At 45.4% G+C, this 13,929-nt stretch overlaps 1 protein-coding gene across 1 annotated transcript; it reads left to right on the top strand.

Annotated features, from left to right (window-relative positions):
* The first annotated feature begins 9,013 nt into the window (after positions 1–9,013).
* Btg1c (BTG anti-proliferation factor 1C) lies at positions 9,014–13,929 on the top strand. Its single transcript, NM_001034856.2, has 5 exons — positions 9,014–9,060; positions 10,340–10,464; positions 10,726–10,841; positions 12,197–12,463; positions 13,291–13,929. The coding sequence occupies exon 5, from the start codon at positions 13,296–13,298 to the stop codon at positions 13,779–13,781; it is 486 nt and encodes a 161-aa protein (NP_001030028.1). The 5' UTR covers positions 9,014–9,060; positions 10,340–10,464; positions 10,726–10,841; positions 12,197–12,463; positions 13,291–13,295; the 3' UTR covers positions 13,782–13,929.

Genomic DNA, 13,929 nt, shown 5'->3' with positions numbered 1-13,929 from the left:
GGGGTAGAATTGAGGGAGCCAGAGGGATCAAGGATACCACAAGGAGATCTACAGAGTCAACTAACCTGAGTCCCTGGGGGCTCCCAGAGGGGGAAAAAGAGCATGCATGGACTGGACTTGGTTTCCCTACACAGATATAGTAGAGGTACAGCTTGTTCTTCATGTAGGTACCATAACAATTTAAGCAGGGGTTATCTCTGACTCTGTTGCCTGCATTTCATCCCCATCCCATAGCTAGGCTGCCTTGTCTGGCCTCAGTGGGAGAAGATGTACTTAGTCCCTAAGTCCTACTTAATGTAGCAGGGTGAGTTGGTACACATCAGGGGCCTCCTCTCTTCCTTTGCTGTTATCAGAATCCAAGGATGTCCTGATAGTGAAAGGGGAAAGTTGATGGGTCCTTCTCTGAGGAAGCTCATGTGCTGCAAAGGTCAAGGACCATTCCCTGCTCAGCATCACCATGAGGAATGGATCCTCCTGCTTTAGCTACCTGTGGGCTCTGGGATCTCCCACTTGGTCTACGATTCATAAAGCTGCAAGCAACCAAGGATCCAATTTTCAGAATTTCATATGGAATTTTAAAAACATGACTTATACAACTTAAGGAAAAGAAGGGACATCTGAGATGACACCCTCAGGAAAGGAGTCCCCGCCTTCCTCCAGACAGGTCCTTTGCAAAGAGTCTGGTGGAACGAACGTCTTGGGGTCATGTATTGAGGAGGATGTTAGGAGTCCCTGTGGTATCCATGGGTCCTCTGACCAAGAAACTGAACAAGTGATTTCCAAGTTGGAGCTTTGAGGCAGGCTTGCCCTCCTGCACCTCTTCCATGCTTTGGCCTCATTTCCCCAAGGCAGTCCTGTGTTTCCAAGCTCTTTGCCTGCCCTGATGCTTGTCCGTTGCTTTTGCTGTGCACATAGACACACCAACCCCAGCACCCATGTTGAGGTCTGCAGACAACCTCTCATCTTGTTTGAGACAGGATCTGTCTGGTTCACTGTTATATAAGCAAAACTAGCTGATGCATGAATTTCCAAAGATTTCCCTGCTGCTGCCTCCCATCTCCAAGTAGGTGTTGGCTGGCATTTCAGAGCCTGAATTATTATTGTGTTTGGCATTCCAATGTTGTTAAGCATTTCATTTCAGCCTTTATACATGAATACTGCATTGGCACCATTTCTATCACTTCTTATCCCTTTCTACTCCTTCTGTGTTTGTCCTTCCAGTCCCTCTTGAAACCATTGTTTCTTAATTATTCTTACATAAATACGACCTACTGAGTCCAGTTAGTCCAGTTAGTCCAGTTAGCTCTCATGTATGTGTGCTTGAGGTTGACCATTTGGGGTTCTCCACGTTTGGGAGAAGAGTCTCTCTCTACCCTTTCTCCTGACAAGATTCCTTAAGAGTCTGATAGAAGTTCTTGGGATCTGGGGTTGGAGTCAGGGTTGGGGGAGGATGTTACGATTTATCACTATCTGTGGTGTTCATGAGGCCTCTGACCAAGAAACTGAATTAGTGTTGATTAGAGGATTTGAGCAGGCGTGCCCTTATGAGCTCTGCATGTACCCTCTCCGCATAGTCCTGTGTTTCAGCACTGTTTCTGTTTCCTAAGCATTGTCCATTTTTTTTTAGGCATACAAGTCTCTCTTCTCTGGCCCAAAGTATTCACAGTGAGACAGACTCCTGTGTTTATATTTTCCCATTAGTTTTCAAAATTATTTGAAGTCCTCTTTTGCTGCACTAACTCAACATAAAGGCTTTGCATATTAAAGATTCTGAGTGAGTCATCAATTGGGTGGTAGACAAGTCCTTTATTTCTCTGAATATTGGTGTTCATCCCTCTGAAAGAGAAGAGTTGCATGGGAATATATTTACACATAATCCTGACCTGTCTGAAATTCTGACTTTCTGCTACCTATGTTCAAAATCCGGGTTTCTCCACTTCAGGAAGCCCCTACTACAAGACAAAAGGGATGCAGTTAGTATCCTAGGAAGGATTAATATTGTTGTCTGACCCAGAACCCTAAGTGGGTAGGAGCCCCCTGTGTATCTCCTAGTCCTAGCAAAGGAAGAGTGCTTTTATTTTTTATTTTTTTTTTCAGATGTAATTTGGGTTTATTTATGATAGCACAGGTATTTGCTAAGAATCCTGAACTCTGAATACCCTAATATAAAGTTAAACTTTCAAAATTATATATAAAAATACATTAGGCCATCATACATACAACTGTACAGAGAAATTTAAGGAAGTCCATACATTTTCAACCCACTAGTTTTAGGATTTATAAAATCTCTATCTATTAAATGTCTATTTACCTCTCTTCTTTGAAGTACCACATCTTCAAAATCATTTTGTTTTTTTTTTTAATTTTTTTATTAGGTATTTTCCTTGTTTACATTTTCAATGCTATCCCAAAGGTCCCCCATATCCACCCCCCCCAATCCCCTACCCACCCACTCCCCCTTTTTGGCCCTGGCGTTCCCCTGGAAGAGTGCTTTTAAATCCAACTCTAAGACCTAGCTCCTATCCCTTTAGACCCTATGCCTACCACACATTTATTGTTCTTGCAGTAATACTAAATAAATAAGCCCTTACTTGTAATATCAATGTGATTTCCAACTTGTGGAAGTTTTAGGCTGTGAATTTGGAGAATGTGCTTCATGAGAAGGCTTTCCAATTTCCAAACAAAGTTCTTTTGTTCAGTACAAGCTCCTGCCCCTCCCTCATTGTCTAAGTATCACATCAGCCTCATCCAGATAAGGACCATGTTATTCAGGCCTGGTAGTCCTTTTTTTTTTTTTTTAAGATTTATTTATTTTATATATATGAGCACAGACACTATCTTCAGATACACCAGAAGAGGGCAGCAGATTCCATTACAGATGGTTGTGAGCCACCATGTGGTTGCTGGGAATTGAACTCAGGACCTCTGAAAGAACAGTCAGTGCTCTTAACTCCTGAGCCATCTCTCCAGCCCAAGGCTTGGTATTCCTTTTGTAATTTACCCTCTAACATTTTAAATTTTATTTTGCATATGTTTGTACAATGGAGTCAACCTGGAGCTTATTTTGTAGTTAATGTCATTCTGCTTCTTCAGCAAGACCCCCCTTCTCTTCCTCATTCCCTCTCCCTCCTCATCCCTACTTCCTCTCCTCCCTTCTCACTCCTCCCCATCCCTCTTCCTCCACATCCCCTCTCCCTTCTCACCCCTTCTTCCCCACCCCCTCCTTTTTATCCCTTGCTCATCCCCTCTCCCTTTTCACACCTCCTTCCCATCCCCCCCTCCTCATCCCTTCTCCTTTCTCACTCCTCTCTGCCCTCCATCTCTCTCCTTCCTCATCTCTTCTCCTATCTTCTCTCATTCTCCATCCTCCCCTCTCCTTCTCTTCCTCTTCAGGTAGGCAAACCATCTTTGTTCTCTAGGAATTAGACTCCATATTTATTGGTACTGTACTCTCCCATAGTTTCATCCCTAACAAGGTGGTGGCATGTCCATTAAACTTTTCTTCCCCCACCCCCATGACTCCATTACTACAGTTCAAATCTGACTTCTTTATTCATCTGCCATGCTGGAACCTTGAACACAGCAGCCATTTGAGGCTCTGAATTCTATGATAGCTTCTTCTGCAGGAATAGTCCACCAGCTCAGGGTTCACAGTCATTGCCACCACTAGATGGTCTCTCCTTCACATACCACCTGGCACTAAGTCTATCAAGAGGGGTAGTGAGTGGCAGGCCAACTCTCATTGCTCCCCACTTGACCATGGTACAATGGGCTGCCTTTCTCATTATTCCCACAATACTAGACCTAACTCAAATCACAAAACCTGGTGAAATGCATAGACCTTTTTATCCTCATGTCACCAGCATAATTCTAGGGCTAGCTGGGGTCCACCAGCTTGCTTACCAGCCTAGCTTGGTGAGTAACCCAAACCTTGACTGCATTTGAAAGTCTAAGTTCCAAAGTCCAACAGCCCAGGCACCTGCCTCTACTATTGATTGATTAAGACCCTGCCCTCAGGAACCATCTTCAAACATCCTAGCCTAGCTGTTATCATGAAGCCTTATGCATTCCCATGAACCCCGCCTGCTATAGCCATCCTTACATCCCCAGGCCTAGTTGAATCTATCAGACATTATCCCAGGCTGATGAGAATTCATGATGCTGTCTTTATTCTTTCAGAGAAATACTAATTTGTCCAACCATAGCTTGGGTGACTCAGCCTTACTCCACCCTGGCCTGATGAATGACCCACTACATTCCCACACTCACAGCCCCAGCTTGGCTGAAGCAGCCTGGAAACCAGTCCATCCTAGTGTGTGATCAAGACACTGCCCTACTATACTATTTTCACACTTCAGGTCTTGCTCCTGTCAGGCAACTTGTACCATTGCCATACCTAGTTGGCAGGATCTTGCCTTCCCAGATATGCTCAAAATAGCTAGTGATCTCACAATCCTACCCTTACTGGACATCCATGCAAAATTGCTAGTGACCCAGAACTGCCTCAATTCCACACCATTATTAGGTTCCCAGGCCTGACTCCGGTTCCCAGGCCTGCACACAAGCCCAGCCTGTGAGTGATCTAGACCTTTTTCAAAATGTTACATTCCTAGAGACTCCCATTGTCATGGGGTCAAGTTGCCTGCTTACCAACCTACCTGAAAGAGTGACCAAGACCTGGACCTTCCCCAGCATCCTAACAACTGCAGGACTTATTCCAGTCAAGCTTGTAGCCACCAGAGGGAAACAAGTGAGTGTCCTGGTGTCTCATGGGTGCCCTCCTCACACTAAGAGGCCTAGTCTGGGTCATACAGCTTGAACATTAGTCTAGCCCTAAGAGAGATCAAGCAGCTTCCTTCAGCTCTAATCAAACCTCTGACAAATGCAACCTGCTGGGTAACTCAGACTCCTGTCCTCCATTGCCATCCCAATAGTCTGATATTGGTCACTCCACAAACACACTAGTTCAGACTGGAAAAAGAGCAATATCCTCACATACCGTCCTCAAACTCCTAGGCCTGGATTGTATCTAAATACTACACCTAGTGAAAATATATTTCTTTATAAAAAGTTCAAATATTAAAAGCAAAAATTGGCACAGTGTTATCCTGTATTCCAGCCTGACCCAAGGACTTGTAACGTCTTATACAAACAATTAGATCCTAACTGCTAGTGGCCCATAGTGTGGCCAGTCTCAGGAAGGACCTAGGTAACTGGGAAATTTATCACATAGTGTGGTGTCCACTTCCTACCTCCCCCTGGCAGAAACAACCTTATTCATTCTCAGAGCCACCACCCCACCCTGTTCTTCTTTCTGTCTCTATTCCACCTCCTTCTCTTTCTACCCACATTTTTCATAAGTGGTCTTCTGTGATTTTATTTTCTCTGGCACATATGCTTTATAGGAATATTAATTCTCCAATGTAAGGGCTAAACATATCTATAGGGCAAAAACATACAGAACAAATTAGAACAAAATATTTCTACAGATGGTAAAGAAGTTACTATCAACTTATTTCTATGTTGAATATAAAAAAACCTTTATTCTCTGGTTACAATTTCTTATCAGAGCATGGCAGAACAAGCATTCATAACAATAGTCTCTCTCAAATGTTTTTAAAAACAACAGCAACAACAACAACAACAACAACAACAACAACAACAACAACAAAAACAACAACACCTACCCTGCTCCAAAGAGCTATCAGGCTTCCTGAGAAAAACAACCTCACAAAATAAATGTATTGTTGGCTTAATACACTAATGACAAAAATTTGCTTTCTGGATGCCTACTTTAAGTAGAAGACAAGGAGAAAGGGGATGTAAAGATGAAAAGATTTACATATGAAGATAAAGATGCTAGGAATGGAAAGGAAAATGAGAAAAGGTTTGTGTGGGTCTAAGTTATTGAAGATATATACATGATACTTAGCTAGGATTTATATGACTTCAATGTTGAAGAGTGACCTCTACATATATCAAGAGTTCATATAAGTTATTAGCATAGATCTCAAAGATCTAAGCAATTAAATTATTACAGCTACTGGGTCAAAAATGTTAATATGTTCATGTTTGTGTTGATACATCTCCAGGTTTAATTATGCTGTTCACATATATGTAAAGAGGATCCCCAAACTAAGTTTTAGATAAACATGCAGGATATTTAAATTGATTAATTAAATTAATAAATATGCAGCCTGTTTTAATTTTATTATTGGATATTTCTTTATTTATATTTCATATGTTCTCCCCTTTCCCGGTTTCCCCTCCAAAAACCCCCATCCTATCTCCCCTCCCCCTGCTTCTCTGAGGGTGTTCCCTCTCCCACCTCCCTGCCTTTGCATTCCTCTACACTAGGGCATAGAGCCTTCACAGAACCAAGGGCTTCTTCTCCCATTGATGACCGACTAGGCCATCCTCTGCTACATATGCAGCTGGAGCCGTGAGTCCCATGATGTGTACTCCTTGGTTGGTGGTTTAGACCCTGGGAGGGCTGGTTTATTAATAATGTTGTTCTTCCTATGGGGTTGCAAATCCCCTTCAGTTCCTTCAGTCCCTTTTTCAACTCCTCCATCGGGGACACCCATGCTCAGTCCAATGGTTGGCTATGAGCATCTGCCCCTGTATTTGTCAGGCTCTGGAAAAGCCTCTCAGGAGCCAGATATATCAGGTTCCTATCAGCAAGCGCTTTGTGGCATCGACAATAGTGTCTGGGTTTGGTGACTTTATATGGGATGGATCCCCAGGTGGGGAAGTTTCTCAATGGCCGTTCCTTCAGTCTCTGCTCCACACTTTGTCTCTGCATTTGTTCCCGTCAGTATTTTGTTCCCCTTCTAAGATGGACTGAAGCATCTACACTTTGGTCTTCCTCCTTGAGCTTCATATGGTCTGTGAATTGTATCTTGGGAATTCTAAGTTTCTGGGCTAATATCCACTTATCAGTAAGTGCATACCATGTGTGTTCTTTTGTGATTGGGTTGTTTTTGTTTTTTATCATCTTTTGCCAACTCCAGGAAATTCAAGTTCCTTAGGGCATTCCCAAGGATAAACCATAATTGAACAAGCTCATTTATGACTCAAAACCAAATATATAAGCATGCCTAGGAGATAAGGTATCAGCTTGTTCAGGAGTACCTTGCAAAATCAACGTATACTTTATTCCCCACTGACACCTATAGAAACACAGCATCATTGTCAACACTGATGTGGGACCAGAGGCTCTACCAGTATGCTTTCTCCTGTGGGCTTTCTCAGGATCCCAACAGGACTGATACAGCCATACCACAAACCACAAGCTGGCAAGAGAGGACAACACCCTGGTTTCAGAAGAGAGACCGACCCTCTTTTGAGTTAAATCACATGAAGACCACATGGTACTTCTAATTCTAGCCCCATTTAGCAAACTTTCTCTCATTATGTTGTGACCCTTTCTCCTGGCTCTTATGTGGCTTACACTTTACATAACTCAAAAAAAAAAAACAGGTTTAAACAGGAGTCCAGGTTTTATTATATTAAAAGTATCACTATGAAATTATAAGAATAAATACATATTGGCAGAGAAATGCTAAGAGGTTGGTTATATGCTCTTGGAACTGCTGACATGGGGTTTGGGGAAATCAGGAAGGCTTGCTCATCAACATTCACTGCCTGTGTGCCAGTCCTTTCCTGTCCTTGGGGATGCAAAACATGCCTGGTCTGGGAGAGTCAGGAGGATAGAGGAGGGGCTTTATTTACAATGAGATGTTTCTATGCTTTATGCACACCTTCAAATGCTCAAAGAGCAATATCCCTGTGCCAACCCACCCTGGCCTATCAAGTCTCTGCAGGATTGGTCACACCCTCTACCAGCAAGGCCAGAAAAGGACACCCAGCCAGGGGAAGGGGGTCCTCAGGCAGGCAACACATTCAAGGATTTTCCCACCTCACGCCCTCTGATCCAGTTGTTTGGGGACCCACATGAAGACCAAGCTGCATATCTGCTATACATGTGGTGGTGATAGGAACTCAGCCCCATCCCACATGCTAGCTCTTTGGTTGGTGGTTCAGTCTCTGGGAGCCTGCAATGGTCTAGGTTTGTCCACTCTGTTGCTCTTACTGTAGAGCCCCCATCCTCCTGGTGGCCCCCAAACCCTTCCCCTAACTCTTCCACAAGACTCACGAACTCCATCTAATACTTGGCTGTGGGTCCCTGCATCTGTTTTCATTGGCTGCTGGGTGCAGCCTTCCAGGGGACAGTTATGATAGGCTCCTGATGATCTCTTTAGTTTGCAGGACTAAATTCTACCTTTTGTTTTTGAGAGGACAGCCATTAAGTTCATCTGCCTCTTCCTTACTGTCATCTTTAAAGTATGAGGTTGACTGTCCTATCATTCCTTGACTAGTGATGCTGCCCTATGGTGCCTTGACTTGCGATGCTGACTAGATGCTGCCCTATCGTGCCTTGACTTGCACTTCACCAGTGATCACCTGCATAGACATGCTTCTTGAAAACTATGACAATACCTTTTCCTGAAAAAAGACATTCTCTCTTGTCCTTGAAACAAAGTTAATAATGTGCACTCAGCAGATCTTTGAGTTCAAGGCCAGCCTGCTCTACAGAGTGAGTTACAGGACAGCCAGGACTACACAGAGAAACCTTATCTCAAAAATCCCCCAAACAAAATAAACAACAATATAACAGAACTGCAGCATATCGCTTGATAATATCTGTGTGCTATTCTGGGTCAGTAAAGTAAAACTGTCCTTGTAAAACTATCCTGAAAGATCTATTCCTCATTTCTTGCCATGAATTCTTCAATGGAAAATTGATGGAAAGATTGACAGGTGGCAATTCTAAGCTTATTCTCTAGTCACATTGCTAGCTTGCCTGAGGCATCATCACCTTCCCCAGCATGACTGATTACACAGACCCCCTCCCCTCCCCCACTATGTCAGAATAGCAATGATCTCACAATAGGAGGTGGTCTGACTACCAGCTCAGTCTTTAGAGGTATGCAGAACCCCACCCATCCTCACCCATTACCACACTCATGTCAAGCAGGCTGGCACCAGCCCAGACTGGTGAGTAACTAAGAATCTATTCTCATATTGCCAGGTGCAGCTGGGGTTACACAGTCTGTACAGCAGCCCACAATGGTGAATTCCCAGGTCAGCCAGAGCCATTTTCATACTCCCTGGCCTACTGGGGTCAATCAGAATGGACACCATCTCAGTTTAGTAAGATATCCTGGGGTATCCTCCTAATACTCCCTGGTCTAGCTTGGGTTGAACAGCCTTTACGGTAGCCAAATAACCTAGTGTAGGATCAAGAGCCCACCTTACTGAATCATCCTGACACTCAGATTTGAGTTTGGGTCAAGCAGTTCACTGACCAGCCAAGTCTGGTTAGTTCCCCAGACCCCTGCCCTTCTGCAACTGTTCAGACAAATGATTCAACACACAGTCCCAGGAAGACAATGTACTAAGCCATTCTAGTGAGTACCTTGTGTCCCCACCTTCCTGTTGCATACACTTAGAGCCTGAGCAACAAACACCCCAGCCTGTTGAGTAATCATGACTCCCTCTCTAGTACTTTCCTCTGACTCCCAGGCCTAGTTCAGGTCAAGCAGTTGAAAATAGTTGGTATGTGACCCACCACTGTGGATTTCTCTGCCATCTTCAGAGTCTCTGGCCCAGTTGGCATCAAGGAGCCTGGGCACTAGGCCAGACCAGTGAGTGATCAGTCATTGCTCTCCCATACAGCCCTCACACTCTAGAACCTAGTATGGATCACCTTGTTACTCAGCTTCCCAGTCGTCCAGTACCTCAGAACCTTGCCAGTCCACACCATTACTGAACTCTCAGACCCAGCTGGGGGATTCAAAGCATGGCTAGCAGTTAAGACTGGTTCATGATCATGACCTTCCCCACATCATATTCATACTACTGAGGTAGCTGGGGCAGATAAGATTATATTCCATCCCAGCCTGATGAGAGATAAAGAGCCTATGTTGCTCGAGTGGTACTAGCCATTGCAGGCCTAGTTTATCGTGCACAGCCTACACTCTAGCCAAGCCTGATGAAAGATCTGGACCATTGTGCTCTCTGGACATCTCCACAAACCCACATCACTGTGGGTAGGGATTGAGACCCCATACTCTGGTATCACTCTCACATTCCCATGCTTGGTCCCACTCCAGCAGCTCCCAGGCAAGCAATATCCCTTTGTGACCCAGACCCATGCCCTTCTCTACCTGCTCAGATTTAAAGAGTGATCTCACAGTCACAGGCAGACTGTGGACCAGCTCAACCAGGTAAATTATCTTGATGCTATTTTCTCCTTCCATCACAACCCTTCCAGGTCTAGCTTGAGTCAAAAATCCTTCAAACAAGCTCAGCCTGCGAGGGAACCATATTTTTATTCTTCTGTGTCATCCCCACAGTGGTTGACTTGCGGTCAGGCTGCCTGTTCTTAAGCCTACGTTGGTAAGTGATCAAATTCTGGATGTTCCTCGCCCCTGACAAGTCTCTCTCTCTCTCTCTCTCCCCTCTCTCTCTCTCTATGTCACACACACACACACACACACACACACAGAGAGAGAGAGAGAGAGAGAGAGAGAGAGAGAGAGAGAGAGAGAAGAGAGCTAACGATTCCATGACTTGGGGATCAAGAAATGAGACTAGAAGAAACAATGAGTACCCTAGTAATCAGATGCTTCCTCTTGTGTACCCTCCTAACATTCACAGGCCTTGCCTGGACTACGCAGTCTGAAGAAGAGATCAACCCAGTGGTAGTCCAAGATTCACCATTAACCAGCCATCTCTGAGCTCTGGTGAAGTAGATCACAGACTAGCGCATTCTGGTGAGTGTCCCAGACCACTGTCTCCATGAAAGCCCCATATTCTCAGCCCAGACTGCTATTTGGCCAAGATCCAGCTCTACCATCACATCCTCCATCTACAAGGCCCTGTAATTATCACAAAGCCTGGTGAATTCGTACAAATCTCACCTGCCACAGCCCTCCTCATCCTGACTTAGTTGGAGTCAATCACATTGTACATCATAGAACTCAAGATCTGGTCCTCTTGTTATGGCACTAATACACCCTAGTAGCTTGAGCAGCAATGCCTGTACTCTAGCCCGGCCTGGTGAATGACCCAGTCCTCTGTACTTCCAAGAACATCCTCACATTCCAGATTTAGAATGGCTTCAGCAGCCTGAGCACCATCCAGCCTGGTGAGGGCCATCCCTGTACTCCTTGGCCTAGTTCAGGTCAAGGAGCTTGCATGCCTGCCAAGTCTTGTTAGTGACCCACAATGTTGTCCTCATGCCTCACTGCAGTCCACAATGTGGCCCCACAATCCCAGGCATACTGTGTACCAGACCAGACCGGTAAGTGACAGACGCATGATCACTCTACCGGGCTAGTTCAGGTCACGTAGCCTGCACACAAGCCACCTCTTTTTGGCCTAGAACTTGGTCCTTCCTTGTTATCCCCATATACACAGAGCTGTCTGGGACTATGTCACCTACCTACCAGTATACTCTGGGGAGTGTTGAATGGCAGGCCCTCCCTCACTCAGGAGCCTAACAATCCAAGACTTGTTTAGAACAAACAGTAAGGGTAGCAGAAGATCATCTTAAGTGATTAGGACTCTTATTCCACACCATCTCATACACCCTGGCCTAGCTTGAATCAAGCAGTTTGCCCATCAGTACAGCCTAATAAAAACCCAATAAATACACTTGCCTTCATCACCCTCACAGGCCTAACTTTGGTCTTTTAGCCTCAGCCAACCGTAGAACCTGGTTACTTATCAAAATACTCCCTCTTGTGCCTTCCTCACCCTCCCAGGCTTAGCTCAGGTCCAGCTGATCACAGGTCAGCACTGCTTTGTCAACCACTCAGACACTTGCCCTTCTGTGCCATCTCCAGAGTTTCAGACCTAGTTGGGGCCAAGCAGCCCAAGTACTATCCAGAGTAGAGAGACGTCCAGACAGTGCCATCCTACACCACTCCCATTTCCCAGTCCTGGCTTGGTCATTCAGTTTGCTTCAGTTTCATGACTGATCCAGGACCCTACCCAACACACCATTACATAGTTCCCAGGCTCATAGAGTTTCAAGCAGTCTGGGCATTATCCTAAGATCCTAAGTCATTCACTGCCTGGGCCAGTCCACTCTACTTGGAGCTAACCATATTGTGTACCATTCTAGCCTGGGGACAGCTTAAGATCTCAAGGTCCCGCTGCTGGAAGAGAGCACCATTCCAGCCTGGCAAGAGCTCAAGGTCCTTTCCACTATTCGCTGTGCACCATCCCAGTCTCGAGAGAGTTCAAGGTCCTTTCCGATACTGGCGTACTAATACTCCCCAAAGCCTTCAGTCACTCAGCCTGTGCACAAACCAACCTCCTAAGTGACTCTTCTGCCATCCAAGTCTCTGGCTCAGCTGAGGTCAATATACCTGATCACCAGCAGCAATTGGTAAGTAATCAAGACCCTGTTCTCTTGCACTCAAACTGCTAGGCATAGCTTGGATCACAATTCTTGTCCACCAATCTTGGCCTGTTGAGTCACCCATAACTCTGCTCATCTCTAACATTAACAGACCCCCAGGCCTAGCTTAAGATATGCCCTTCTGTGCCAACTACACAGTGCCAGAATAAGCTGGGGTCAAGCTGCCTGCTTAGTGGCCCATACTGGTACATGACCGATGCTACCATCTCCACACTCCAAAAACAACCTAACAATCACAGTGTGGGTTGGGACCAACTAGCGTAGGAATAAGACCATCCTCATAGTCGGTAATCAAGGTGATATACTCAGCACCATCCCCATACTGCCTGTCCCAGCTCTGGTCAGGCAGCGTTCCCATCAACCCAATTTTAGTTAGAGTGTTCCACTTCCCTGCACTCGACAGGCCAAGATATGTACTCAGCGTGTTGTTTTGTGTGCTCAGGTTGTTTACACTTAATATGCCTTTAAGAATGCACGTAATTTTGTCTGTTGGAACTGGAACTACAAACTCGTGGGGTCCTCGGAGGCTGCTGGGCTGGTGGGAAGGTGGCTGGGGAGGGCAAAGTGATGTGACCAGGCTAGCTATTTCCTCCTGTCTCTTCTCTCCACAGTAACATTTTCCTCTAAAAGAAAAGTTTGCAAAAGGCCCCTAGAGCTAATAGCTGCCTCACTCACACACTTGCTTTCTCTAGACCTCCAAATCTTGCTAGAAAGGTGGGTGGCTGTTGTGCCTTCAGGGACACACTACTGACCTATCTTCTACCTCCATGCTTCCCCCTTCTTAACCCTTGCAGCCACCATGATTGGTGAGATCTGTGCTGCAGCAACCTTCATCTGCAAGTTCCTCTGCACCAAGGGCCTCAGGAATGAGGAGCTGCTGCAGACCTTCAGCCAGAGCCTGCAGGAGCTGCTGGTAGAACACTACAAACACCACTGGTTCCCAGAGCAACCCTGCAAGGGATCGGGTTACAGGTGTATTCGCATCAACCATAAGATGGATCCTCTTGTCAGTCAGGCTGCGCAGCAGATTGGACTGAGCAGTAGAGAGTTGTTCAGGCTTCTCCCAAGTGAACTCACACTGTGGGTTGACCCCTATGAAGTGTCCTACAGGATTGGAGAGGATGGCTCCATCTGTGTGCTGTATGAAGCCTCACCAGTGGGAGGTAGCTCTCACAACAGCACCAATGCACAAATGGTAGATAGCAGAAGCGGTTGCAAGGAGGAGCGTCTTTTGCGCAGAACAAACTCTGCTAAAAACTACAATATGATGACTGTATTGGGTTAAGATGCAGTCTACGGATGGATCATCTTATAATGGATGGATAAATTTGATTTTTGCTTTGGGTGGGCTCCTCTTGGGGATGGATTATTGAATTTAAACCATGTCACAGCTGTAAAGATCTGGCATGAGATAGTGTTGATATTTTTAAGTG

Source organism: Mus musculus, chromosome X, assembly GCF_000001635.26.
Source record: "Mus musculus strain C57BL/6J chromosome X, GRCm38.p6 C57BL/6J".
NCBI lineage: Eukaryota > Metazoa > Chordata > Mammalia > Rodentia > Muridae > Mus > Mus musculus.
The sequence above is the reverse complement of the archived record's forward strand: the minus strand, read 5'-3'. Positions and strand labels throughout refer to the sequence as shown.

Excerpts from the sequence above, each read along its gene's own strand:
- Btg1c (NM_001034856.2), top strand. The coding sequence starts at position 13,296 with ATGATTGGTGAGATCTGTGCTGCAGCAACCTTCATCTGCAAGTTCCTC.